General features: G+C 44.4%; 1 protein-coding gene across 1 annotated transcript in view; it reads left to right on the top strand.

Annotated features, from left to right (window-relative positions):
• Positions 1-843: 843 nt before the first annotated feature.
• The window catches only part of LAMA1 (laminin subunit alpha 1), a 118,877-nt gene continuing 95,261 nt past the window's right edge, over positions 844-24,459 (top strand). The window contains exons 1-3 of the mRNA XM_068168614.1: positions 844-922; positions 17,629-17,799; positions 18,198-18,310. Of these exons, the coding sequence (XP_068024715.1) occupies positions 844-922; positions 17,629-17,799; positions 18,198-18,310 (363 nt within the window). The remainder of the gene's footprint in view (positions 923-17,628; positions 17,800-18,197; positions 18,311-24,459) is intronic.

Below are 24,459 nucleotides of genomic sequence, written 5' to 3'. Positions count from 1 at the left end.
TCTATTCTATTCTATTCTATTCTATTCTAATTCCATGATTCTATGATATGTGTGTGTGAGTGCATGGGGGGGGGGGGTATAAGGGGATGCATGTGATGGGAGTGGGTGTAGAAGGGAATGCATATGTGTGTGTTTGTGTGTACATGTATGAGAGTGTGTGTGAGGGGGTGTGTGTGACGTTGTGCTTATGAGACTGTATGTAAAGTTGGGGGGGGAGGCAGTGTGTCAGGGGCATGTGTGTGTGAGGGGGTGGGTATCAGTGTGTGAGAGTGTGTGTCAAGGGGAGTGTGTACGGGAAAGCATGTGTAAGAGTGTGTATGTGAGAGTATATGTGAGCATATAAGAGTCTGTGTGGATGAGAAGAAGGGGGCATGAGGCAGTATGCGAGCCTGTGTGTGTGAGGGTGTGTGTAAGAGAGGCTGTTTGCATGTGAAGAGTGGTGGATGAAGCAGTATGTGAGGGTGTGTATACATGAGGGAGAGTGTGCATGTGACGGGGGTGTGTCTGACGGCACGCGTGGGTGTGTGGGTGTGAGGGGGTGTGCATGGGGGGGATGTGTGTGAGGGGAGGTGTGACCGTGTGCGTGTGAAGATGCGTGCATGGGAAGGTGTACGTTCCTATCTGAGGGGCGTGTGATGGCATATATGTGTAAGAGTGTGTGCATGCGTGCGTACATGTGCGAAGGTGTGTGTGTGAGGGGTGCATGGCAGGATGTGTGGGTGTGTGTGGGGGCGGAGCGGGCAGAGGGCTGATAAAAGGCAGGCTGCGGGCCGGTAACCTCCTTCCGTCCCTCCTTCCATCCCACTGGCGGCGGCGGCAGCAGCAGCGGCGGCAGCAGCAGCGATGGGCAGTAGCGGGCGGCGGTGGCTGCTGCTGGCCCTGACTTGGCTGCTGTGGGTGCCGGGACAGAGCCAGCCCCGAGGTGAGTGCGGGGCTCGGGGGGTGCGGGTGCAGTAGGGACGAACCGGCGTAGGGGTCCGTGCTGTGCTACCGGCGCTGGTGTCTCCATGCCTCCGTCTCCTTTATCGCTCCTCTCCCCTCACCCCCACACTTTGCAGCCTCTCGTCCCCCCTCCCCTCCTCTCCCGGAGCCTATTCTTCTCCCTCAGCGGCGGGGGCCACTCCACCCGGCCTCTCCGGGGCCGCCTACTGCCTTTGTGGGAGCCGAGAGACGCCGTGGAGCGGCTCAAACCCGAGGGAAGGGGCTGCTCGGCTCCCCGGGGCAGGGGGGAGCAGGGTTAAAGGTGGCCGCTGGCCTCCCGGGGCAGGGAGAGGAGCGGGCGGACCTTGAGGATACCTCATGCTAATATAAACCAGGCTCAACTCTATTTCAAGCAGTTAAGATCAAAACCACTTTGCAGGCTACAGCGATCGCATGAGGATGGAAGTAATTTAGCGAAGTTTTCTCTTTTTCACACGTGGGTTTGGCCAGTACACGGCAGCCGGGTTCCGGCGAGTTCTGGCTTTGCCAATAACTTCCATCGCACGCATCCTCTTTGTTCAAAGTGCCCTAACTTGGCTCTTCCCAGTGAGCCTGGGGTTCGCACCAGCGTTTCCCTGGCCATGCTGGGTTGTGAGGTGTGGACGCCGCATGCTCTTACTTTTGTCCGGCTCCTGGTAGGCTCACCAGCAGAATTTCTACTGCTCCTTACTCCCTAGTCCTCAGGCAAGTTAGGGCTCCGTTAAACAAAGTTTGGAATGGAAAATGGTTGGAAGGCATGTGTTGAGCAGATGTGTGACTTGGTGTTCGTTGTGGTGAAGTGCGGTGTTCGAGATGGGTGTAGTGTGGGAGACTAGCATCTGAATGTGTTTATTGATATCAGCATGTGTACAAAACTTCATTCACCAGGTAAGGAGGACAAACTTTAGTTCAGGTAAACTACTGAGTCCATATGTTTCAGCCTGCAAATAATGACACTATACCTTGATTATGAAAATTGAGTCTTGGAAATTAAAAAAAAATGGACAAAACTGTGCAAATTTTCCTTTTCACTAGTTTTTTTTTGTTTGGTTGGTAAGGTACCATTTTTTTGTAAAATACCATTGGAGAGCATGTCTCATGAAGAGAATCTGAAGGATTGTTTAGCCTGAAGAAGAGCAGGCTGAGAGGAGACCTTATTACCCTCTGTAGCTACCTGAAAGGAAGTTGCAGTAAGGTGGGGGTCAGTCTCTTTTCCCATGGAACTACTTACAGGCCAAGAGGAAATGGCCTCAAGTGGTGCCAGGGGAAGTTTAGAGTGGGTATTAGAAACAATTTCTTTATTGAAAGAGTGGTGGGACACTGTTCAGGGAGACAGTGCAGTCATCATCTTTTGAGGTGTTAAAAAAAAATGAGTAGATATGGCACTTTTGGACGTGGTCTTGTGGTGAGGGAAGGGCTGGGTAGAAGGCTGGACTTGATCTTAAAGGTCTTTTCCAACCTTAATGATTTGGTGACCTTATGCCCACTGAATAACCTTAATTCCTTACTAACTCCTACTTGACTCTGTGTTAGCACACATCTTTAAAAGGTAGGCATTCTCCCAAAGCTGGTAAAATGTAGGTGACAAAATACATTCTTTTTTTTTCATATGCTGTGATCTTACTGCAGTCATCTGCTGCAGCTTTTTAGTGCTGGTATTCCAACTTTTATGTAGTAGCTCACATTGTTAAAGGCATCCTAATAGGATGCATATTTTTCTGTCAGAGAAGATTTGAAGGTACCAGTGTATTTGATTGCTCTTGAGCCACCCTTCCTGGGCTGATTAAAATTCATAATTGTATTTTCTAGTTGAAAAATCAGGTCATGAGAACATTATTCCTTTTAGACTAAGTTGATACAACTATTTTTTTCTCAGCCTGAGAACACAGATCATCTGAGGAATCCGTAAGCAACAAACCCTTCTAGTTGGTAACTGCCTTGAAAAACCCAGGATTCAAGATAACTGATCCTAAAACAATGTGTGGAATGTGATGCAGATTAGAATAGCCATGCTGCTTTTGTGGAAAGTAAACAGCTGAAGCTCAGACTTGTAATCATGGTGATGATGTAAAAGCATGGTTTGTGGTGAGGCTAGAAAGATTTCTTGAGCTGTTGCATTGAAGAAGTTTTGGGGAAAAGGATCATTGCATGCCCATGGAGAGTACCTTGGTAGAAATGTCAGCATTTCTTGTTTTCATAGAATCAAAGCATGGAGGGGGGTTGGAAAGGACCTCTGGAGGTCCCACAGCAGGTTGCCCAGGATCACAATGTCCAGGTGGGTTTGGAATCTCTCTAGAGAAGAAGACTCCACAACCTCTCTGGGCAGTCTGCTCCATGGCTCCAACACCCTCACAGAGGAAGTTCAGGTGGAACCTCCTGGCTTCCAACTTGTGCCCATTGCCCTTTTTTCTGTGACTGGGCACTACTGAAAAGAGTCTGGCCCCATCCTCTTGCACCCTGCCCTTCCACTATCAATAAGCAGTGAGAAGATCCCTTCTTAGTCTGCTCTTTTCCAGCCTAAACAGCTGCAGGTATTCCTTCCTCTTCCTTTTTCTTCATTCCTGCTTTTGTTCTGTCAGCAAATGAGGAAACTGGAACATAGGATGGTTGCAAGAGTCTGTCAAAGTACTGAAGTCCACTACAGAGCAACACAGAACAGTAAAGTCACTGCACTGACTAACTTTGAAGGTTAATAATTGGTTCTTTCAGCCTACAGATTAATATCTGCATACCTATAAAATGTAGTTGGTATTTTAATTGCAGGTGTTCTGTTAAAGTGTCCTCAACATGTTGAGACTTTGGGTTTGCATTTTCAGGTAGAGAGCTGTAGAACCATTTTGGCTGGAAGGGACCTTTCAGATCATGAAGTCCAACTGTTAATCCAATACTAGAAGTTGAGTCTCTCGTATGAACTAATGAAGCAGCTCTTCATGAAGCATAGAATAGGTTAGGTTGGAGAAGACCTTTAAGATCATTGAGTCCTATCATTAACCTAACACTGCCAAATCGACCGCTAAACCATGTCCCGCAGCACCATGTCTCTGTCTTTTAAATACCTCCAAGGATGATGATTCAACCACTTCCCAGAGCAACTTGTTCCAGGGCTTGACAATCCTTTCAGGGAAGGTTTTTTTTTTTCCCCCTAATATCTGACCTAAACCTCTCCTCGTGCGACTTGAGACCTTTTCCTCTTGCCCTGTCACTTGTTCCTTGGGAGAACAGATCAGCCCCCACCTACCTACAACCTCCTTTCAGGTATTTGTAGTGAGAAGTTCTCTCAGCATGTGTCACTAGTGTCAGGATCTAAATGAGTTACTTTACAACCTCAGAAGCAGAGAGCTTTTGCTTTTTTGGAAGCTTATGTAGTAGCTTTGCTCCTCTGGAATGTGTTTTAATTACACTGAGTTTTGGAATTGACAGTCTTTAAGTGCTGATGCTCAGGGGATTGAGTAGCCCCAGGAAAGTGCCTGGGGTGCTGGGCAGATCCGAGCATGGATAATTCTCACCCTTACCATCATCTGGGTTTCAAACCTACCTTGCTTCAAGAGTCTGGTTTACAAAGTATGCTTGGGCTATGACTAATATACAAATTAGGACCACATAACTGAGGTGGTTTGTTTAGGAATCAGATTGTGCCAGCAGTTGCCCAGGAAGTGGGAGATTTAGCTTAATCTCCTTAGACTGAGATGGTTTGAACCCATATCTCCAATTTCTGAATAAAGAGCTGTATTACCAAGCTGCCATGGTAGGTAATGCAGGGGAGGGGGAAGTGTGTGTGTGTAATCTCTCTAAACCTCTAGTTGAAACTGAGCTACTGTGCAGCCAAGAGTATGAGGTTAATGGATGCAGAAGGAGAATGGGCAAGAAAAAAAGCTGATGATGTAGTTAGCAGTTAGGTCTTTGCGATGCACAAAGATGGAAGGACAACCAAATGTAGACCTTCCTCTCGTTGCAACCAGCAATCAGGTGCCTGAATTAAAGAGAAAATGTTTTTGTATTTCACCTGCTTCTCCTGGATTCTTTACTGGGTTGCTCAACCCTGGCACTCTCACCAGAATGACTGCTCCTTCCACTTAGTGGAGAAGGAATTTCTGGTGTCTAATTCAGGATGGTAAATACCACCTCAGAGGTGACGTGCTTTTATTGTAGGTGTGACACCTTTTAGCAGGAAGGTATTTCAGTCCTTTTGGGTTTTAGTTTCTTTGTGTTGTTTTTTTGTTTTCTTTTCAGATCTGGCCTTTAGTCTAGAAGCCTAGATGGGTAGCTCTGACACCCTTCATTGCCCTGCTACAGCCAGACTTAAAAGAATTGCATCTGTCAGTTCTGTGACCAAGAAAGTCTTGATCTTCAAAGAAGAAAGACTTCTTACATTTGGAATATGAGCTGGATGTTGCATCCTAAAATGCTTTCTGTCTGAGCTGTAAAATAAAAAAGTCATAGGTACTTTGCCATATTGCATCATAGGTTGGTGTATACCAATGGCTTGTTTACATGAGGTCAGCAATAAGGTGATGGGGAAATGGGAAGGCTTCTATCTTCTTCATGAAAGGGGGTTGTAGCAAAGTGGAGGCTGGTCTCTTCTCCCAGGTAGTGAGTGATAGAATGAGAGGTTTAGGTTGGATATTAGAAGTTTCTTCATGAAAGGGTTCTCAAACACTGGAAAAAGCTCCCCATGGGGATGGCTGACTCCCCATCCCTGAAGGTGTTTAAAACATGCATAAATGTGGTGATGAGGGACATGGCTTAGCACCAGACTGGTGGAGTTAAATAATAGGTTGAACTTTATGATCTTAAAGGTCTTTACCAACCAAAATGATTCTGTGATACTGGAGGGAGCAGGAGATCAAAAGCAACTACTGGAGGTCTAGAGGCCAGCCAAGACATTTGTCTGCATGTATTTGTCTGCATTAGGCAACTGGGACAAGAAGATCCAGGGCCAGTTATGAGGCAGAGGTTGGCTGGATATCCTGATTAATAACTGAAGGGACCCATAGTGGATATGTGTTGAGTACAATAGAGGTTGATCTTTCTGCTTGTGGGTTTTCATCCTGATTAGCTGGAGCAGGGAGCAGGACAAGACCCCTGGTGGTATCAGTTGTGTGGTTCTATCTTTGATGTCACTGGACAGGTGTATATGTGTTGCGTTGTGTGTGTATGCCTGTTGGAAATACAGGCTCAGCTTCACTCCAGACTGGTCCTGGGAACACGGAGCTGCAGCAGCTGCTTCTCAGTTGGGCTTCAGGACTAGGCATACCCCAGCAAAGCTCTGTGGAAGAACCTTTATTAACTAAAAAATGGGGCTTGACTGTGTTAAAATGGTTAGGATATTGGGTAGTGATAGGGGAATGGAATAAAACTGGAAGTGGGTAGATTCAGATTCAATATCAGGAAGAAGTTCTTCACTGTGAGGGTGGTGAGACACTGGAACAGGTTGCCCAGGGAGCAGGTAGAAACCCATCCATGGAGTTTTTAAGGCCAGGCTGGATGTGGCTCTGAGCAACCTGATCTAGTGTAAGGTGTCCTTGCCCATGGCAGGGGATTGGAACTGGATGATCCTTGAAGTCCCTTCCAAGTTCTGTAATTCTGTGAAAATGAATTTATAGTGCAAAAAGGGCAATGTAAAAGGCAATGAATCTCTGTTAGGTGCAAACTTTGCTCATCAAGGCTTGACTTGAGGATGGGAGAGAAGAAAACTGCAGGAAACCTTTTTCTGGCAATCTGTAAAGAATACTTTGGACATTCTGTGGGGGAAAGGTTGTGCTTGGTCTTGATTAGAAAGTCCTGAACGTCTTTTTTCACTCTCTTATTTGAAAAGAATCAACGTCAACAAACCACATACTGTTTCTTTTCTCAGACTACTAAGGTATGTAGCAGAGAAAAATCCCATGAAAGCATTCTAAGTAGACAGAAGATTAAGATTAAAAAAAAAAGTCTGTCATAAATATTTTCTCCATTCCCTGAGGGCTTAGAAAATGCATCTCTAGAAATTCAGGGCTATCAGCATGTGTTCATCAGTTGTTGGTATTTACAGCAGTCTGACACAGGATCTTCAGGTGGAATTTGCTGCCTTCCACATCTTTTTGCTGTCCTCCAGGCATCCCTTGATGACCCAACAGAAGTAGTGTGTTGCAGAAGCTTTTTGAGATGAGATTGCTTAGACCAGCTTGGATTGTTGTGATTTGCTGGCATAAACCTTAGGTGCACACCAATCAAACTTCCTTTTATATATGTACTTAAGTGGTACCTCAGAAGCTGTGTTTCTGGGCACTAGGGTATGGGTACAGCTCTCCTTAAGGACAGTGGTGGAATCCCCATCCCTGGAGATATTGAAAAGTTGTGTAGATGTAGTGCTGAGGGCCATGGTTTATTGTTGACCTGGCAGTGCTGGGTTGTCAGTTGGACTTGATCTGAAAGGTCTTTTCCAAACATAATGATTTAATGATTCCAGAATCACTTCTGCTCTAATGATTGTGTGAGCCCAGAGGGCTGTTGGAAGGAGGGGGAGCTGCAGGGCAGGCAGCCTCACCCACTGCCCTACCCAAAGTGGTCCAACATTGCAGGCTGTGTGAAGCAGCAACTAATGTGGGTTGATGGACGTGGGTTGGTTTGTCTTGGCTTTTCCTTCCAGGCAAGGCTATGATGGTCTCGCTGCTGCTTTGTGTAGGCAGAGTAGATTTCATCCTTTAGCAATTCCTTCTGGTCTATCATCTAACTTGATTGTTTTTGATGACTTTTAACTGTCATTTAATATCTCTGACCCTGTCAGAGATATTCCCCAACCAATTCTTTCTGATTGAAGTTTCAGAGCTGGAAGTTGTTTTGCAAGCATAATGCAATTCTTTGCTGTGAGCTCATTGTTGAGAGATCCATCCCCCACCTCTTGATTCCTGCATGAGAATTGAGGTTAGAAAGCTCTTAAAAAAAATGTTCTTTCTGAAGTGGAAACTTTATTTTCCCTTTGGCTCTGCTTGCATTTTTTACTGCTGTTTTGCTCCAAAATGACCTTGAAGCTAGGTCTGTGTCCACTGCCTCTTATCATACTGGTGTAAGCTTTAAGAGGATCATGCAGAACTCATATGGGCAATTCAAAACACCTTCTACAGTCTTGATTTAATGATTGGCTTATACTTTTTTCTTTTTCCTTGTGACCTTGATGAAGCAAGAAGTCTTTAATAGCAAGATCATAGCGCTTAGAATCATAGAATGCATTGGATTGGAAGGGACCTATAGAGTTCATCTAGTCCAGTCCCCCTGCAGTAAGCAGAGACATCCCCAACTCATCTAGTTTGGAATGTCCCTCTTCACAAAGTACGAGTCCTGCTGACTATAATAAACCTTGGAATTCAACCATTTAAGCTCCATTAAGCATAAATGGACATTGGAGCCATCACTGATGTTCACTTAGATGACTATTGATATTTGTTTTAATTCTGTTTTCTGAAAGCACAGCAAACATTTTGTCTTCTGTCACAAATCATCTGATCAAGAACTGTTTGGGTGGGAAGGAGGAAAAAAACTCAGTAGTGACTGGTGCTTCTGGTACAGTTTGATTGTGGCCCAAACCAGCCTTGCTAGGGAGGACTGGAGCAGAGACCTGAGTTGTCCCTCATTTAATTTACATGGATGTGAGCAAGATAAAGCTTTTCAATCACAGCCCAATGTGGTGGATGAGCTGGGTGCATGTACAGTTTTGACACCCTCACTCCAAGGGTGTTGAGGTGCTGGTGTGTGCCCAAAGAAGGAGAATGAAGCTGGTGAAGTGTCTGAAGAACTGGGTTTGTAAGGAGCAGCTGAAGAAACTGGACTTACTTAGGTATGAGAAAAGGAGGCTGAGGGGAGACCTGACTCTTTACAACTACCTGAAAGGAGGCTGGAGCCAGGTGGGGATTAGTCTCCTCTCTCAGGGAGCAAGTAATAAGGTAAGAAGATGCACCAAAGTTATGTTGCACCAAAGGAGGTTTAGGCTGGATATTAGGAATAATTTCTTCCCCAAAAAGGGCTGCCAAGCCCTGGAACAGGCAGCTCAGGGCAGTGGTTGTGCCTTCATCCCTGGAGGAAGATGAAATGAAAAAAATAAAAGCCCTGTAGCTGTGTTGAGGGACATAGTTTGGTGTGGACTTGACAGTGCTGGGTTAAAAAGAGAACTTGATGAGTTGGATGCCCTGGATGATGGTAGTCTGGAGAGCCTGGCTGAGCCTGCTTCTCCTCCACCACTCCCACCACAGGGCAGAGCTGCTGCCAGGCTGGATGGAGCCTGGCCAGTCTTCACTGACTTCTCAGGGTTATTCCAGATCCATCTAGGAGTATCTGGCCAGTGAATCCATGACAGTCCAGGACTAGCTTTGGCTTGTACAGTTGTTTCTAAAGTGTTTAAAGGATTGCTTTGGTTTGTTTTGGGTGGGTTTTTTTTTATATTAAGAATAAACCTCACAAAAAGTTGACCAGGACTTTTGGAAACACTACATTTATCTTGCTAGTGCACAGCTGTGAACTGGTTACTGAAGTGGACTTTAGAAGTAAACATGAATTTTAAGCTAAAACTCGCAGGAATAAATTCTTCAAAGCCCTATCCTGATTTATATTCCTTGAAGTTGGTTTACAATGTGTTTGCCAATGTCCTCCACAGTGAGTTTGTGACTGTTAAAGGCATGTAGTGAATGCAAATACTAGTCAAATGGATGGCCACTGGAGAGTGGTCACCCAAGGGACATCTCAGTTTCATTGCCTGTTGGATAATATTGTAATGGGGACATTTTTAACTGAAGAAATGATTCTGTAAAACAGGGTGCAGGTTTTCTGTGAGGTGGAGGAGGCTGCTTTATTTCAAGCTATGAGAAATAGTTGTATGTGACTGGACAGGGAACTTCAAGATGAATATTGTGACGACTAAAGGAGAGTAGATATTTCTATAGCAATGAATGATGGCATATGATCTGAAGATGGTGACGAAGCAGCAGATACAACTCATGATTGCTTGGCATAGGTCAGAGGTTGCCACACTGATGTTTAGCTGCAGTGATACAGAATCATAATTGTTTTGGTTGGAAAAGATCTTTAGGATCACTGATTTGAACCATCAGAATAGAATAGAATTAACCAGGTTGGAAAAGACCTTTGAGATCATCGAGCCCAACCTATCACCCAACACCATCTAATCAACTAAACCATGGCAACAAGTGGCCCATCCAGTCTCTTCCTAAACACCTCCAGTGATGGTGACTCCACCACCTCCCTGGGCAGCCCATTCCAATGGCCAATCACTCTTTCTATGAAGAACTTCTTCCTAACATCCAACCTGAACCTCCACTGGCACAGCTTGAGACTGTGTCCTCTTGTTCTGGTAAATTAACCCAGCCCTGTCAAGTCAACACTAAACCATGTCCCTCAGCACCACATCCGCATGACTCTTAAATCCACCTAGAGGTGGAGACTTCACCACTTCTCTGAGCAGCTTTTTTGACTGTCAGATTTCTCAAAAGCTTTCTACTCATGGTTATTTGGTGTAAGGGTTTTGCTACTGCTGTCCTGACACGGCTGATGGTTGTAATGGACAAATCCAAGCTTCAATGTCTCTGGAAGGCTGAAAATCCCACTGTAGTGGAAGGAAAAGAGGGTAAGAGCTTCTCAATGGTGCAATGGCAGAAAAGAAGTCAGGATGCTTTCCCCAAAGGAGAAAAAACCCTTCTGTGTACCACATAGCATTAACTGATGATACAGAATCAAAGCATGATGGGAGTTAGAGGGAACCTCTGGGGATTGTCTTTGCTAAAGCAGGGTCGCCCAGAAAGTAGGTTGCCCAGGATTGCATCCACTTGGGTTTTGAAGGTCTCCAGAGAAGGAGACTCCAAACCTTTCTGGGCAGCCTGCTCCAGGGCTCCAGCACCCTCACAACAGAGAAGCTTTTCCTCATGGAATAGTGATGATGATACAATCTAGCTGTAAAACTTGAGCAGCTCCTCCTTATCTTTTCTTAAGGACGATGAACATCATTAAGCCAAAAGGTTTGAGATGTTTCAGGGTAGGATCCAAAGTGCCTCTCTGTTTTTTGTGGGAATTTGGCTTTTTCTTTTTGGTAGTTTTTTTTCCCCCCCTTTTTTTTTTTGGTGTAGTTTTGTGTGGGATTTGGGTTTTGGGGGGTTTGTTTTGAGTACTGTAACATTGCTGAATTCGATCTGAAATTACTTGAACTCTCAGTCGTGGTCTGTTAGACTTTTCTTTAAAATTTGCCCTTTGGGCTGAAGTGCAAAATTCTTGTTTTCAGGCCAAAGGCAAAATACTTTCAAGACACTTGATTAAAGTTGCATGCTGCTGCCTGAGTTATGCAGCAGTGATGGGCAATATACAAAAGATCTTCTAACAAGGTTTGCAGTAATGATTGTGTTTTGTTTCAGTTTGGTGGTTTTTTTCCCCTGTTTATTTCTGTGTCCTTAAGAGTCATACTTTTTCAGGACTTTATACCTTAGGACACAAATGCCTTTGGCTTTCATGAAGGCATTTACTGTCAAATAGAGCAGAAAAACTCTACAGAGGTTGCTTCCCAATTAACCATTGAAATCAGATTGCAAAATCTTGTCAGTAGAGATAAGGGAATGATCAGGTTTTGCATGTCTTTGGTGTACACAGTTGCAAATCCTTTCAGCTCCATTCAGGCTCCATTCAAGCTGCTCCCTCCTCCTCCCTAGGAAGATCTGGCAGTAATACAGGGTTGTGTGTGTGCCCTGATAATGGCTTTGTGCCTGCTGGAATGAGAACATTTTTCTGCTGTGTCTGAGAAAAAAAAATGTAAAATAAGAGAGCTGGTAGCCCTGCTGTGTCAAAAACTCTTTCCATTAATGAACCCATGCTGAAAATTCCACTTATTTTAAATATAAATTGAACTTCATCTAAGGCAGCTGCAATTTGTGCTATTTAGACAGTTCATTTATACTAGGAAAGTGGGGAAAAAAAACCACCCAGTTTTTGGAAGTGAAATAACTTTTGATTTGGTATTTAAAAGATGTGCAGATCTGATGCCAAGGGACACAGTTTATCGGTGAACTTGGCAGTGCAGGGTTAATATTTGGACTTAGAATCTTTTAGGCTGGAAAAGACCTTGAAGCTAATTCAAATGTTAGCCCAGCACTGCTAAATCTACCACTAAACCACGTCCCACAGTGTGACAAATACAAAGCTTTCAGATACCTCCAGGGATGAGGACTCCACCACTGCCCTGGGCAGCCTGTTCCAGGTTTTGCCAACCCTTTGGGGGAAGAAATTGTACCTAATATTCAACATAAATGTCCCCTGCAGCAACTTGAGGCCACTTCCTCTTGTCTTACTGCTTTTTCCCTGGGAGAAGAGCCCAGCCCCTACCTGGCTCCAGCCTACTTTCAGGGAGTTGTAGAGAGCAAGGTTGTCTCCCCTGAGCCTCCTTTTCTCCAGATAAAACAACCCCAGTTCCCTCAAGTGCTCCTCAAGGGACTTGTGCTTTAGACCCTTTAACAGCTTTGTTGCCCTACTTTGGATCTGCTCCAGCACCTGAATGTCTTTTTTGTAGTGAGAACTTGATTTTAAAGGTCTTTTCCAACCTAAGCTCTTCTATGATTCTATGAGATGACTGGTGAATAACAAGCTTGAATGAATCAAGTGAAAAATGCATTTCAAAGTTCCTTTGTAGGGCAGCTATTGCTGTAATACTTCATTTATGATCCCAAGGAGATGCTGGTTGTGTCAAGAGGCCCTTTATACGTACATGAGAAAATTAAGTTTTGCTTGGGAAAAGAACATTTTTGTTTGGTTGTGATACTGGGTTGTACTGCAGAAGTTGCTTAAACCACTGAACCTTTAAAATTCTTTTCAAGCCCAGGTCATAGAATCATAGAATGGTAGGGGTTGAAAGGGACCTCTGGAGATCATCTAGTCCAACCTCCCTGCTAAAGCAGGGTCAGCCACAGCAGGTCACCCAGGATCACAATATCCAGGTGGGTTTGGAATCTCTCCAGAGAAGGAGATTCCATGACCAACCTGGGCTATTTCAGTGCTCCAGCACCTTGAAAACTTCCTCCTTAAGTCCAAATGAAATCTCCTGGGTTCTAGTTTGTGCCCACTACCCCTTGTGCTGTCACTGGGACCACTGAGAACAGCTCAGCCCCATCCACATGCCTCCTACCCTTTAGGGGGTGAGGCAGCCTTAGAGTTCACAGAGGAAAAACAACCCCCAAACCAACAAACACCACAATGTAGACTCTTCAACATGGGCAAAAAGCTTTTGGGTGAATAAGAAAGACCTAATTTCATGGTCTGGCAGGTTTGTTGTTCCTTGGCAGCCTGCCCATCTGTCAACTTGTGGCTCTTTTGCTTTAGCGTGACAATTTTGATGTGAATTCTTGAGCAGGCCAACACTGGATGGGAAAAACAAAATCAATCCTTGGAAGAAGACTTGATGGAAAAGATACACAGACCTCAGTATCAATATGGGCATATGGGGGTGAGGTGAGAAAAAACAGCCCTGCAGAAAAGGACTTCAGAGTTCTGGTAGATGAGGTGCTGGACATGAGCCAACAATGTGCACTTGCAGCCCAGAAGGCTAATGGTATCCTGGGCTGCATCAAAAGAAGCGTGGCCAGCAGATTGAGAGAGGTGATTCTGCCACTTGATTCTGCTCTGGTGAGACCTCACTTGGAGTTTTGCATCCAGCTCTGAAGCCCTCAACACAGGTAGGACATGGACCTGATGGAGTGGGTCTAGAGGAGGGCTATGAAAACAAACAGGGAGTTGGAACACCTCTGCTACAAGGACAGGCTGAGGGAGCTGGAGTTGTTCAGCCTGGAGACCAGAAGGCTCTGAGGAGACCTAATCACCACCTTCCAGTACCTGAAGGAGGCTTGCAAGAAGGCTGCAGACAGACTTCACACAGGCCTGCAGTCATAGGATAAGGGGCACCCTGTTGGAGTGGGTCCAGAGGAGGGCCACAAAAATAACTGGGGGCTGAAACACCTCTGCTATGAGGACAAGCTGAAGGAGCTGGAGTTGTTCAACCTTGAGAAGTGAAGGCTCTGGGGAGCAGCCTTCCAGTACCTGAAGGTTTGCGAGGGTTTGCGAGTTCTGAGCATGAGATGGTCTTGGAACCACAGGATCCTAGAGTGATGGGGTTGGAAGGGACCTCTGAGGATGTCAGAGCCCTGGAGCAGGCTGCCCAGAGTGGCTGTGAAATCTCCATCTCTGGAGAGACTCCAAACCTGCCTGGACATTGTGATCCTGGGCAGCCTGTGAGGGTGACCCTGCTTTAGGAAGGTTTGACTAGATCATCTCCAGAGGTCCCTTCCAACATGCACTGTGCTGGGATTCTGTTTGATGGATTTTTCAGAAATCAGAAGACAGAAGCTGTTGGGAAATAAAGACAGAATATTATCTGAAGCAAGCCAAGCACTGTGGCCAGAAGGTGACACAACATTTTCTGGGTTGTATATCAGTGTACCCCATCAAGATTCCCAACTAAATTTCTTTGAGCAACTTGGAAACATTCAGCAAAGCAACAGCCTGATTCCACCCTAAGTATTTTTGCCTTTTTTTTTCCTTTTCTGAGTGTAATAAAGCAGTGAACAAAGTAGATGTGATTTCCAACATAAAGAGCTGATGTGTGCAGCAACAATGGGCTTTCTGTGTTCAGATTTGGCTTAATTCTTCTGTCTTATTCATGTTCGGGATTAAATGAGTTTACTAAATATCAGGCTTGTGTTTGGATTCCTTGCCTGCTCAATAGATTCACCTTCAAGATACTTAAACATCACTTGTCCCCATCTTAACCTTTACTACACACTTGCATCAAAATCCCTATGAAAATTCAGGTTGATTTCCCTAAAATGAAAGGGTTGGAATGGCTGAACTCTAACAGCAGCTATTTGAGCACTAACTCCCTTCTCTTAGAGTCAGCAAGAAAACTAGAATAGGACACTCAAACTGCATTATAATGCACTTTGTGGAGACACTGCCTAAAAATATGCCGCATCATGGACCCCTTTAAAAGCTTCACAATTATCTTAGAACAAGCCAAGAGGAATCATCTGGAGAACTGATCACAATTTTTTTTTCTCTAGCCTTGCAGAAAGGAAAATTCCTGTTAGCGGAGAGTTTACAGGAGCTAGTTAAGAAGCATGGTCTTATTAGCAGAGCCACTGCAAACTTTCCTCTGCAATGTTCAGATTAAACTAATTAAGATTGAAATGAAGCCTCACTGCCGTGACAGTCCACTACTATAGAAATACTTTGGTTGGAAAAAACCCTTTAAAATCAACTCCAACCATTATGTAACTCTTGTGTTAAACCATCTCTCAGCACTGTGTCTCTGCATCTTTTGAGAACCCTTCCACTGAAGAAGTCTCACTTAATATCCAACCTAAACTTCCAGTGGTGCAATTTGAGTCCATTTCCTCTCATTCTGCCACTTGGTACTAGGGGAAGGACACTACTGCCCACCTTGATACAGCCTCCTTTCAGGGAGCTGCAGAGAGTGAGAAGATCTCCCCTCAGCCTCCTTTTCTTCTGGCTAGACAGCAGTAGTTCCCTCAACTGTCCTCAGAAGATCTGCTGGGCAGCTTTCCAGCCACTCTTCCCCTGGTCTGGAACGTTGCATGGGGTTCTTGTGATAAAAGTACATGACCCAGTAATTGCCACTTTGGTTGTCTTCCAAAACCTGCTCTCTGTTTCTCCCTTACTGCCTTGTATCCGGGGAATATTATGCTTAATTCAATCAGTTATCAATAGAAGAAGTTCACAATGAAAGAACCTGTGAAATTTGTTTCTTCCAAAGACTTTCCAGTGTGGGATACTCCTCAAAATCCCTGACAAGTCTTCTCTGGTGCATTATCCCTTTACAAGTTACATGTTTTTAGTCCTCTTTACTGCATTCCTGATTTTCTCTCATCTTGATTATAACTTTTGGTTACCTGAAAGGCTGTTATCACACACCCTTCTTTGTCTCTTTCCCAGACTAAGTAAACAACCCTTTCAATCTTTCCACAGTCAATTTTCTAAGCTTCTTATCCCAGGGAATTCTTGGCAGTTTGCATCTCTCCAGCAGTGCAGCTCCTCAGCCCTCATCAGCATCAACTTGAATAGAATAATTTGTCTTAATACTTGACTGTTTTGTTAACACACTTGAGAATAAGTTTTGCTTTCTTTTCAGGGCACTAGAGTGTGGTTCCCATCACACAGTAAGGTGAAAAAAAACCCACACCACCAACAAAACCCCCAAACACCCAAGCAAAAAAACAACAGCAGCAATAACAACAACAAACCCAACTAAACAAAAAACAACAGACAGACAAAAAGCTTTCATCTTTTTCTGTTGTACTGCAGGCTGGCCAGTCATAAGAGAAAAGTCTGTTCCACACCAGACCCTGAGATGAGCTCATGCTATCTGTAAAACAGATTTCTTTCGCTGAAGGCTCATAACCACTCACTTTTAGGCTAATCTGCTGATTTTACAGCTCTGGCAGGCTTTTGCAAATGAAACTTGATTCAAAAGAAGAGCCAAATGTAAAAAGAAAAAATACCCATTACAGTGGTTAATCACAGAATGGAAAGGGGACCTCTGGAGGTCATCTAGTCCAACCCTTGTGCTAAAGAGGGGTCACTCCCCACTGCAGGTTGCCCAGAATCACAGTATCTCTGTGGGTTTGGAATTTCTTCAGTGAAAGAGACTCTACAACCTCTCTGGGCAGTCTGCTCCAGGGTTTTGGCACCCTCACAGCAAAGAATTTTTTCCACATGTTTATGTGGAACCTACTGGGTTCCGGTTTGGGCCTGTTGCCCCATGTCGATCAGTGAGCACCACTGGAAAGAGTCTGGCCCCATCCTCTTGAATTCCACCCTTTAGCTCTTGTTGAACATTGAGAAGATCCCTTCTCAGGCTGCTTTTTTACTTGCTAAACAGGCCCAGCTGCATCCCGGTCTGCATCCCCAGCAGCAGGTAGAAGGAGGGGATTCTGCCCCCCAATGAGACCCCACCTGCAGTGCTGGGTCTGGTCCTGGAGTATTCAGCACAGGAGAGAAACAGACCTGTTGAAGAAGGGACAGAAGATGACATAAAAATGATAAGAGGGGTGGAAGCCCTGAGAGAGCTGGAGTTGTTCAGCCTGGAAAAGAGAGGGCTCCAGGGAGACCTTCTGGTGGCCTTTTAGTGCTTCAAGGAGCTTAGATAGGGACAATCTTTAGCAGGGCCTGTTGTGACAGGACTAGGGGTGGTGGTTTTCAACTAAAAGAGGAAGACTCAAACTTGAGAGAAGGAAGAAAATTTTGAAACTGATGGTGGTAAAACACTGGCCCAGGTTGCCCAGAGCAGTGGTAGATTCCCCACTTATGGAACCGTTCCATATGAGGTTGTCTGGGGCTCTGAACAGCCTGATCTAGTTGAAGCATGTGGAGTGAAATAGCAGGTCCATTATTAGCCCAGTTGCAGCATCCCTTAGACAGGGGTGATTATTCCTGGAAGGATTGAAATGGGGTCATGTACAAGGTGGGGGAAACCCATGTTAGGCTGAAGCAGAGTCCTGGGTTTGAGCAGGGACAGACAGGACTGCAGTGCTGCTCTCCATGTGGTATGATCATATTCATTCAGAGATCTGTCGCACTCATGTTTGTATTTTGTTCACCTTGTGATGGGGCTGATAATGGTTTATCTCCTTCAAGGCCTGTTCCCTGCCATTTTGAACCTGGCCAGCAATGCTCACATTTCCACCAATGCCACCTGTGGGGAGAAGGGACCAGAGATGTTCTGCAAACTGGTGGAGCACGTCCCGGGACGGCCGCTCCGCAATGCCCAGTGCCGTGTCTGCGACCACCGCAGTCCCAATCCCAAAGGCAAGTCTCATTTGGTTGTTGGTTTTATTGTTTGTTTGTTTGTTTTTTGGGGGGAGTTGTTTTGTTTGTTTGCTTGTTTCAGTGGTTCTGTCATTCTTTTTGACCATTCCCCATGAATATGGGGTCTTCTGGGGTCAAATACTTTAAACTTTAAGTCTGTCTCCTACATGAGTGAAACTGTTTGAGGAAGGAGCTGACAGAGAGCCCCTTCAACTGCTGTTGAGCACCACAAAGTCCAGTCAGTGACTTTATCAACTCCAGTCTTTTTGTCTGAAGGCTGGATTTCGGCTTCTAATTCTTTATCATAGGAAGAAATTGTGCTCAGTGTGAACTAAACCCTCTGGGTCCGAGAAAATAAGGTATTTTCACAAGGTGTTTATTTTTTTGCTTTAAAACAGAGCAGCATCCAATTTCCAGTGCAATTGATGGTACCAATAACTGGTGGCAAAGTCCCAGCATTCAGAATGGGAGGCAGTACCACTGGGTCACCATCACCTTGGATTTAAGGCAGGTGAGTAACATTTAGGTGAGCGTCATTTATTGTGTGTTGGATGTAAACTGGTGCAATTGATTGCAGTTCTTCTGTGCTAGGGTATTTAGAAGTTAACCATTTAGCAGCACATAGTTAAACATGGGTAGTTAAAGCCAATATGAATTGAATTTTGAACAGATGTATTTTTCAGTTATGGTTCAAGAGCATCTTGAAGATTTCATTTTTTTCTGGTTCGAGCTAGAGCAAAACCAATTCTGTCCAGGGTCTTTGAATTCTCAGTTAAATCTCTGCACAGTGACAACACTTTTCTGAAGTTCAGGGAAGGTTTGCACAGCTACTTCTAGCATGGAGAACACTGATGGGGAGAGATACTGCCAAGGTCTGTGCTGCAGAAAGGCTCTGGCTTAAACTTGCCCCCGTGCAGAGCAAGGGCACTGCCACATATTGTGCCCCATCTTGGTGGGGCAGGATGTCAGAGGTGGCGCTTGCAAGGAGGAGAGGACAGGACAGGTGACCTTCTACTGGCCAAAAAGAGATTCCATCCCATGTACAGCATCTTCAGGATCAAGGTGAGGGATCACCAGGGTGAGGCCTCTTCACTGGGTTGTGTCCCAGGAGGACTCTGTCCTTTCTGCCTTCCATCCTAATCCATGTGTTCCTGAATCCAGTTTCAGAATCCAACTTTTGAATCCTGCCACTGAGTCCAGTCTGTGACTCCCCCAGTGCTTGCCCTGAACATCAATGGTGACAATGGTATGGTTACTGCCATCAGGCATTGGGTTCCAATAATTCACATCTCTTTGTCTCTTTCATTAGATTGTTCTTCTTTCCATTCCATCTGGTTTATATCTTTTTCCCAGCCCATGACTCTCTCTGAGATCCCCTTTGTCTTCCCTTTGAGATGGCAGAGGGGTTCATAGAAAGCCTCTGGCACTCATCTGGTGGGTGGCTGAGCCCTGAACCCTTGACACATTCCAATCAGATTGGAGTGTAAGGGACTGTGTCTGTAAGTTTATAGACCCCAGGTTGTTGGAATTCATGGCATAGTAACAATTGTATGTGTGTGTCTGAGAAAGAGTTGTCATTTGCTTTAGGAGGACATAGTACATTATGCTCTGCATTATTTCAGTTCTGAATATTTAGGGATTATATCTCTAAACCAGTGCTTTCTGACTCTGGACAGGCTGGAACTGTCTGGGCAGAAGTTGGCTTCTCTGTGTTGGGACATTATGGTAAAGCTAGGAGGGTTTCATCACCCTTACACTGGAGGATGCTAAGCTGTTCAAAAAATTTGCTGATTTATGAGTTTGTCTGTTTGCCATGGAAGAACCAGAAGTCTCCCACCCTGCTGCAAGAAAAGACAAAATGATTTGTGACAAAGATGTGTTTTTCTTGGCTTTTCCTTACTGATCTTTGAGAAGACCTATGTGTTGGCCAATATTTGAAAATCATAGCTCAATGTTATTGGTATGGGCATGCTTCCAGACTCTGGAAGAAGTTCTTGTTGCTTAGAAATACTTGGTGTATAGTTTGTAGCTTTTGCAAGATCTCTGGACCCTGCTTGAAAGTTATTTTATGTATTAAGCCAGAAGGTTTTAGTTTCATGTTGTCAAATGAAGCACAAGTTAAATTAAGCATGAGATTTCCTCTTTAATTAGAAAGCAGAACCATTAGGGAAATAATCACAGGGAATCTTTGTCAGAGACAGAAGGTTAAGATAGGAGCTTCCTGTTGGAAGAGTTGTTTGGTTTGTAAGTGGACAAGCAGGAAGGAAAAACGGAGGAGGAGAGGTTTAGTTTTTATCCTAGAACATTCTCACTTTGGAAACACCAGCTGAGCTGCCCTCTAGCTCTTTTCTTCTCCAGCCTTAGTGCTGTTGTTTCACCAAGTACATATCTTTCCTCCCCTGACCCATGCTTAGTTTCACTAATTCAATTTGCAAAGTTTTTCCACCCCAAAGGGGCCTTTCTTCTGTGTTTTCCTTGGAGTTCCAGAGAAAAGGCATGGGGGGGTGGGGAGTGTGTGTGCTATGCAAACTGAATGTAAATTACTGTGCTGTGAGAAAGGATTTGGTTAATAGAGACTGCTTCAAGTCAATGAGTTATTAGAGCTGACTTGGTGTGCTGACTTCAAGCCAGTCAGCATAAGTAATGAAAACAAAAGAATAGTCTCTGAAGGACCTTAGTGATTTTAGGAACTGTTTACTTCATAAATATCCTTGAGAATGAATTGAAATACTCTTGTAAGACCTTCAAAATTCCTGCTGGAAGTCAGTACCTGCAGTGTATCTTTAGCACTGTTTGCGTTTCAAGCTCCGTGCATGAAAGCTGTCAAGTACTTTATTAAAGATGGCCTTTACCTTTCCTTGCCAGAATTTAATCTATATTCACACCCTTTTATGATTTGTGATGTGAAGAGTGACCATCTGGTCTTTTTTCCTTTTTTTTTTGGTACTTATTAACAGAGTCACTGAATGATTTAAGTTGGAAGGGATCTTTGTAGGTCATCTAGTCCAACCCCCCTGCAGTGAGCACCAACAGCTGTGAATTAGAGCAGTTGTTTCATCAACCTTTTTATGATTCTCAATCTGAAATAGTGCAGACTTTAGAATAAGATTAGATAAGCACAGGATCACAGAGTGGTTTGGGTTGGAAGGGACCTTTAAAGGCCACCTAGTACAAACCCCCAGCAGTGAGTAGGAACATACTCAAACAGATCAGCTTGCTCAGAGTCCTGTCCAGCCTGACCTAGAATCTTTCCAAGAATGAGGCATCTGTCACCTCTATGGACAACGTGGGACAGTGTCTCACCACTCTCAACATAACACAGTTCTTCCTCCTCCCTAGTGTGAATCTCCCTGCCCTGCTAAAAAGCCTGTCTGCAGCTTTTTTATTGGCCCCTTTAAGTACTGAAAAACTATTCCAGGTCAGGTTGTTTGGGGCTCTGAACAACCTTATCTAGTTGCAGATGTTCCTGCTTAATACTGTGAGTTTGGACTAGATAATGCTGTGAGTTTGGACTAAATAACCTTTAAATGTCCCTTCCAACCCAAACCAACTTGATTCATGATTCTGTGATTGCTGCTACGAAGAGATGATTCTTCCATACAAGTTTATTTGGTCAATCTTTACAGTCAGGGTTGAAACACCTGTAAAATGACACTTTTAATGTATGGCTACTTGGGAATTACTAACTGGCTTTGACTTCACCTTTTTACCCTTGTAGCTCAATAAGGAAATGAGTTCTGGGAAAGCTTCACAGTCATATGAAAGTGGAGAAATCATTAGCTCTTGCCACACAGCTCAAGTTTAACAGGTGGCTGGTTGGTGGACACTGAAAAGATGTACCTCCATACTCAACACTGCTGAGGCCACACCTCAGATGTTTGGATTTGGTTTGGGGCCCCTAACTCCAAGAAGAAGACTGAGGTGCTGGAGCAGGTCTAGAGAAGGGCAAAGAAACTGGTGAAGGGTCTAGAGCACAAGTCTTGTGAGGAGAAGCTGAGGGAACTGGGGCTGTTCAGTCTTCAGAGAAGGAGGCTGAGGGCAGACCTTTTTGTTCACTACAACTCCCTGAAAGGAGGTTGGAGCCAGTTGGGGGTTGGTTACTTTTCTCAAGGAACAAGCTGCACCAGAGAAGGTTGGACATAAAGAAGAATTTGTCCCCCAAAAGAGTTGTCAAGGCCTGGAATAGGCTGCCTATGTTCCCCTGGAGGGATTGAGATGGAGATGTGGTGCTGAGTGATATGGATTAGTGATTGATTTGGCAATGCTGGATTAAAGGTTGCACCTGATGATCTGAAAAGTCTCTTCCAACTTATACTATCCTATGCTTCTAAGGCAATGGTTTTCTACTCTCTGCATACTTGAATGTTTATAGAACCATTCACTGATTTTTGAATGCCTTGTTTGCATTCATAGTGTCAAGGATTTTCTTTTCAGTCATTGCTTATCTGCGTGCACACAGGAAAAATCAATCCCTATATGTACCAAACATGACTGCTGCTTTTCTGGGGAGCAAGTGGACTTGAAAAGATTTAATTTATGGAATGGTATATTGAGTATTTTTATGTTTAACTGTTGTTGGTTTTTTTTCCCTTTACAAAGAAGCTTGATATTTAGAAGGAATTTGAGTTGCATACTCTCATGGCTATCTTCTATTTCTGCAGCAGTGGCTGCAGTTAGTTTGTGATGAAGGATAGCTCATTGTTACTAGTTGAAACTGGATTTAAAACCAGCTACATCAGCTGCAGACTTGAATGGGTCTTGAAAAAAATGTCTCAATGTAATCAAAAGTAGATCATTTGTTGTTCAGCCAACTGTGTAATAAGCAGGGAAGTAGTTTAGTTGATGGCAGCAAGTGGAGAGGAAAAAGAAATAAATAAAAGACATAGATGGGTGTTTGAGGAGACTTTTCTACTATGACATAGGGGGAGAAAAATGTAGGTTCCAGTCTTGCATCTGTTTGGTGTTTAAGGGAAATGTCTGACTTAGAGCTTGGAAGTATGTAGCAGTTCTTCAGTTCAGTCAATAAAACTGAAATTAGGAAAGTACTTTTCTGTGATACAGAAAATCCCCATAGAAGTGACTCTTGTCACCTACAAGTGTCTTCAGTTTAGGAGTACAGAAATGGTGATACTCTGATTCTACTTGTGCACAGTGCAGTGTGAAATAGATACAGAACTCAGCTACCACTGTCTGAACCAGTGAAATCCTGGTTCTGTGTGGGGAATGCAGTTGCTTGAATTGGTGTCTGTCTGAGTTGTGTTCCCCTCTCTTGAAAAGCAGGTATTTTAGCTTTTTCTAAATATTATTACTTAGCTGGAATGGTGGAGGTTTTATTTAAAAAGGGCTCCTCTTTTAGTGAAAACTGTAAAGGCTCAGGGCTGGGCCAGCCACCAAACAAGTGCCTGTGAATCACTCTGCATTCCCAAAGGGAACAGAAAAGGAATAAAGGAGAGAGATGGAGAGGGAAAGAAACTAAACCAACTGGGTGGAAAGAAGAACAATCCAATGAAACAGAAACAAAGAGATACAAACCAATATGGATCACAACCCTTGGTGACCACGACTGTCACCGTTGTCATCACTGATGACAATGCCTGGGGTCAGGCACTGAGGAAGTTCCAGACTGAACTCAGCAGTAGAATTCTGCAGATGGACTGTGGAACTGCATTCAGGAATACATGGATCAGGATCAAAAGCACAACAGGCTCCTCCTTGGACATCATCCATGGAGGAAGAGGCTTGACCCTGGTGGTCCCTCAGCTTGATCCTGAAGATGATGCCCAAGGTGGGGCACAAGATGTGGCATTGCCCATGGTCTAGACAGGAACACGCATAAGCCTGAGCTTTTCTGCAGCCCACCTCTTGGCAGCAACTCTTCCCATCAGTGTTCTCACTGTGAGAAGTCACCACTGGCTGTGCAAACCAGCCTTGAACTTCAGAAGGTGTTGTTGGCACCGAGGACAGACTGAGCTGAGAAGTCAAATCCCTGACCAGAACTGGTTCAGCTCTAGCTCAAACCAGGACAATATTCACTTAATTTACGTCACATTTTAAGATTGTGCTGAACAACATAGGATTGACAGACCCCAGAGAAATTCTGTCTCTAAGGCTGCAAGGCTATAACTAAACAGTGTGCCATCTTCTCTTTTTATTTACCCCTGCCTGCACTGATGGAATGTCATCTAGAACCACAGACAAAATCCTCAGTTTGTGGAATTTTTCCTATTTATTGGGGCAGCCGGAAATGTTCCATTTGTATCTCTCAAATGATAAATCTGGACCAAGTGAATTTTAGAATAAACTCTTTATTTAGAATAAACCAAACCAGGTTGGAAGAGACCTTCAAGATCATCGTGTCCAACCCATCAACCAATCCAACCCACCCAAATAGCTAACCCATGGCACCAAGCACCCCATCAAGTCTCCTCCTGAACACCTCCAATGATGGTGACTCCACCACCTCCCCAGGCAGCCCATTCCAATGGGCAATCACTCTCTCTGTATAGAACTTCTTCCTAATATCCAACCTGAACCTCCCCTGGTGCAGCCTGAGACTGTGTCCTCTTGCTCTGGTACTGGCTGCCTGGGAGAAGAGACCATCATCCGCCTGTCTACAACCTTCCTTCAGGTAGTTGTAGAGAGTGATAAGGTCACCCCTGA

Source organism: Melanerpes formicivorus, unplaced genomic scaffold, assembly GCF_026170545.1.
Source record: "Melanerpes formicivorus ecotype bairdi unplaced genomic scaffold, bMelFor1.0.p_v2 SCAF_143, whole genome shotgun sequence".
NCBI lineage: Eukaryota > Metazoa > Chordata > Aves > Piciformes > Picidae > Melanerpes > Melanerpes formicivorus.
This window is presented reverse-complemented; position numbering and strand designations above follow the sequence as displayed.